The sequence below is a fragment of the Lolium rigidum genome, chromosome 1, assembly GCF_022539505.1.
Source record: "Lolium rigidum isolate FL_2022 chromosome 1, APGP_CSIRO_Lrig_0.1, whole genome shotgun sequence".
In the NCBI taxonomy this organism is placed as follows: Eukaryota; Viridiplantae; Streptophyta; class Magnoliopsida; order Poales; family Poaceae; genus Lolium; species Lolium rigidum.
Window position 1 is genome coordinate 356,952,648 of NC_061508.1, and position 4,437 is coordinate 356,957,084.

Sequence of the window (4,437 nt, forward strand, 5' to 3'; positions counted from 1 at the left end):
TATTTGGAGTTGCCTATTAATGCACGCCGCTATTCACGAAAATATTTTTGTGATTCTTTTGGTAACTCCAATTGAGCTGAAATTTATACGGAAGTCGCAAAATTTCTCTGCTCCTGTTTTGTGATTCTTTTATATGCACAAAAAAAAATCTAATGGAGAAACAATAACATTTTTCTGCTCCTGTTTTTTCTAGATAGATTATGTCTTTTATTGTCTAAGCCATTCTTTTGAGTTTCAACTTGTTTCATTTTGATTCTTTTGATATTTATTCAGTATTGGAAACTCAATATACTCTCTCTATACTTCAAACCTAATTTTATTTGGAAATTTTATAGCAGCTTGCATTTTATCTTTATGACCACAATTGTCACCTCATAGAAAAGAAATGGGAATTAATTTTATGGTGAAGTTCTTTCACGGGAAAGGAAGGACTAACGAACAAGGAGTCATTTAAGAAATGGTGAAAACAATAAAATTGGGGATGCCCATAGCACCCCACTGGACCAATCAATCTACCCATTTGCATACCTTTTAACTTTTTTTTTGGGCACCATTCCGCTTTTGCACAAATTTGGAGTCTGTATATCTAATTTTTATCCGCTTTTGCATAAATAATATAGACACATGAATCAAGATTAATGCTAACAAAGGCGAGGAGGAGCTGGTCATTTTCCAGGTGAAGATATTGAAAAAGTGATAGATGCAGTTAGACACGGAAATTCCCCTCAGAAACAGCATTTGTATCCATCATTGCCACCTTTTCCTGTTCTACTCACATATGTTCCACGTTTATTTTTCTGTTTTTTTCAAATTATTCAAAGAAAGAGATATACCACCACTATACATAACTTACAACAGACCTTAAAACCACCAAAAAGGAGAAACAATAAACAAAAAAAAATGCACAAAAATGTAAAAAAAGTAACTGAACATCCCAACACGATCGTGTCCATGCGCCACTAAAGACGCATGCAGAACATAATCGACAGGCCGCCACTAGCCGTTGACGACGGCGCAGTGCCGCCTGATCTCGCCCTCGCCGCCGGTCTTGACGTCCACCATGCCCAACCTCATCATGGACCGCGCGAACAGTTGGAAGAACACCTCCGGCGGGCCGCTCGCGACGCTCTCGACGTCGGCCCGCGCCGCCGCGTCCATTAGCAAGGCGTGGTCCGACTGGAACAGGCCCCGGCTCTTGAGCAGGCCATGGTAGTAGCCGAGGTCGAAGGTGAGGAAGCTCCCAGGGTCCATCTCCACGATGGTGGTGTTATCCGTCGGCGTGGCACACTTGGTCCGCCGGAGGTTCGCCGCGTACACCGGGTTCAGCGACGGGTCGGCGTCGCTTGGCCCGCCGCGGCCGGTGAAGTTGTATAGGCGCTCACTGAAGGAGTCGCAGTGCGCGATGCCTATGGTGTGAGCCCCTGCAGGGACGCGTGATGATCAGGCGAACACAGTCAGACACAGTTGCAAAATTCAGTAAGTTCAGACACATGACTATTATGCAATGTCATGTGAAGAAAGGTCATCTGTCAACATCGTAAGCAATCTTAAGGATGATTAGGAACATTACTAGTGTTAAATTAGTGCAAAAGTATGCATTTGGTTGCCTCATTTAAGGAACACATTACACATGCGACTTCTCTATCAGGTAACAATGGAATCAGGTAGGAACTAATAAATAAACCAATGTTGTTAGCAGCGAAAGCAGTAGCATGCAGGTCCACATCAGAAGAGATCGCTGATTGATTTATAGATACGGAAGTTGTAGATTAGTGACCTTACACCGCAGCAAGCAGTGACAGAGTGAAACCCAAGATGTGCTGGTCACTTCACTTGTCTGTACTGTCCATTCAATCTCTTTCCATGTAAGTTAAACCTTTGCTTACAATTTTTTGTACTCCCTCTTATTCATATTGACTAGACCAATAACATTAGTATGAGTCGGAGGAAGTACATTTTTTGTTAGAAAAAATTTCCGAGCTAAACACAGAGTAGTTCACATGTCAACATAGTATAAACCTTTGCAGTCCTACAATATTCTCTCACAAAGGAAAAGAAAATATGGCGGCGCAGTTACCATGCATTGCACCGATCGAGTCATTGCTGCTGTTTAAGTTCTAACCTTCATTCATACTTCTAAACAGAATTCTATGTTCAGTTTAGCTGTGAAATAATTTGTTCTAGTTATACATATTTTGACACCTTTATTACGCGCCGAAGTTTCAGGGTCTTAATAGTGGCCAGACTTTCAAATTTCTGCACTAGATAGATGCCAGGGCGATCTACATTTCTAGACAGATCGAGCGAGAGGAACCAGTTCTAGATTTCTACTGGGATCTAGCATGCATGCTTGTTCAGTTCGACACATAGCAAGATCTAGAGTTCCCTTTCCTTTCTTTTTAAGCTGGAGCCATCCGTTTCAGCAACAACAGCATTGGTCTTGTCGTGTCATGGGGCTTTAGTGGGTAGTAGAAGCTTGTGGTAGCTGCCGGCAGGCTAGTTGCCGCCAGGATAGGAATAAAAAGCACGATTTTGGCTAAAGCTATCGATGTAGTCTTCTCGCTACTCACTCAACTGCCCTACTCTTCTCCGAGTGCTTGTGCCACACAGATCTTGACATGATCACATCACCATGTGTCGGTGGCGCGCCAATGAATGCAATTGCAAAGAAGAGAACACACAGGAAAATCGTGTCATTACGACTAGTTAATACACGATTTTGGCTGGTGACTAACACTTAGTAGGACACTAGGAGTAACAGTCAACACTGACGATTTCCTGCCGGTTCAGTTAACAGGTGTTTTGTTCGTGTTATTACCTGACAGCCAGACGAGGTCGGGGAGCTCGAGGCCTTTGCTCTGGAAGGAGGCGAGGAGGTCGGTGAAGTTCATGGTTGGCCCTGGGATCTGGTCCAGCGCCTCCTGCTTCAGCGACACCCTGCCGTCGCGCCGCCCCGTCGGCACGCGCCAGAACGGACCGCCCTTCATTCCAAAGTTTTGACGTCAGTCTGCGAGGCCGGCGGCATGAGTGTCCACGTGTGTGTGGGCAGGAGAAAATGACGACTTACGATGACTCCGATGGCGTCGCGGGCGGCGAGCGCGAGCACGTCGGCGCAGGAGACGACGCCGGGGCACTCCTGCTCGACGACCGCCTTGACGCGGTCCAGGAACGCGAACCCGCGCAGCGACGCGTTCGGCGGCGAGTCCTTCTCCGCCTCGTTCCCGTTCGTCCCGTTCAGCAGCACCGACCCGTCGCAGCCCTGCACCATGCCACCCGATCGATAAGAATTCAGAACAGGTCTGCATTGACGCTGGCACCGGCCGGCGACCACCGCCGTCGCGGACGAGCTAGGCGCTCCGTGCGCGCGCGGCATGGAGACTGGAGAGGAGAGAGCGCGGTGCGTACCCTGACGAAGCAGTCGTGGAAGTGGGTGCGGAGCAGGGTGGCGGCGACGGAGGGCGCGTGGGGGACGTGCTGCTCCATGTAGTGCCGGACAATCTGCTCCGCCCGCGGGCAGCTCTGCTCGTAGAACCCCTGCCGCAGCTTCCCGCTGTCCTCCTCCGCCGCGGAAGCCCTGCCAACCACCGCCGCCACCACGATCATCATCGCCACCACCGCCATTTGTCTCAACGTCGATCGCTGCCTCTCTTCTTCCCTCACTGGCTTAAGCTCTGGCCTCTGGCCTCTGGAGTCTGGAGTCTGGAGTGGCGCGGGTGGTAGAAACACACGAAGTGGCTCTGACAGTAAGCTGCGAGCCGGTCGCTCGTTCGCTGGCCTTTTTATACACACACGTGCCGGCGTCGCACAATCCAATCGAGAACGGCAATACCTGACCCGTTAGTGTGTGGATCCGTTGAGAGGACGACCCTTGCAAGGCAACGGACGCTGGCAATGGCGTCGTCGCCAAGGCTTTAAAAGGAGCCTCATAGTCTGACAGGCCATTCGCTCCCCGCGGCTGGAAATGTTCAGTTAAACAGCTTGGTCAGCGCTATGCAGAATGACAGTGTGTCGGTATGGTCCAAGCGCCATTTGCCATGGAACTGACGCAGACGCTCACACGATCATAAGTCCTACAAATCAAACAACTTGTGTACTAAACAGCCAGAGTTCGAGACTCACCACCTCTTATATCAAATACAATGGTGGTTCCTCCCACTGTTGGTTTCATCTTTGGAGGGGACTGAGTCGCTAAAGTTTAACGAGTAAGCAACTAACCAAGGGCTCCTCGCGTCGCTCCCCAGGCGACGCCGGGAGCCAAACCCCAACCGCGCCGCCAGCAGCCGGCCTGCGCTGCCCCCCTGCCGCCGCTGCCGCCGGCCCTTGCCGCGGTGGCGGCGGGCCTCATCTCCAAAGGGGGTGAGGGGGCCCGAGCTCGTTCCGTCGAGGTGGCCGGACCGTGTGGGGCGTCGTCGGAGGGGAGGGAGGAAGCCAGGGCGG

General features: G+C 50.2%; 1 protein-coding gene across 1 annotated transcript; it reads right to left on the reverse strand.

Annotated features, from left to right (window-relative positions):
• Positions 1-996: 996 nt before the first annotated feature.
• On the reverse strand, positions 997-3,621 carry LOC124684680 (peroxidase 3-like). Its single transcript, XM_047218951.1, has 4 exons — positions 3,406-3,621; positions 3,068-3,259; positions 2,819-2,981; positions 997-1,421 (listed from the first exon to the last, which is right to left on the reverse strand). Exons 1-4 carry the CDS (start codon positions 3,619-3,621, stop codon positions 997-999), a joined length of 996 nt encoding a protein of 331 aa, XP_047074907.1.
• Positions 3,622-4,437: the final 816 nt, after the last annotated feature.

What these genes read in the sequence shown, in the direction of transcription:
- LOC124684680 (XM_047218951.1), bottom strand. Translation starts at nt 3,621, where the DNA reads ATGGCGGTGGTGGCGATGATGATCGTGGTGGCGGCGGTGGTTGGCAGG. An exon ending in GCGACGCCATCGGAGTCATC is followed by an intron (nt 2,982 to 3,067) that starts GTAAGTCGTCAT and finishes TTTGGAATGAAG; the next exon opens with GGCGGTCCGTTCTGGCGCGT. An exon ending in CGACCTCGTCTGGCTGTCAG is followed by an intron (nt 1,422 to 2,818) that starts GTAATAACACGA and finishes GCGTCCCTGCAG; the next exon opens with GGGCTCACACCATAGGCATC.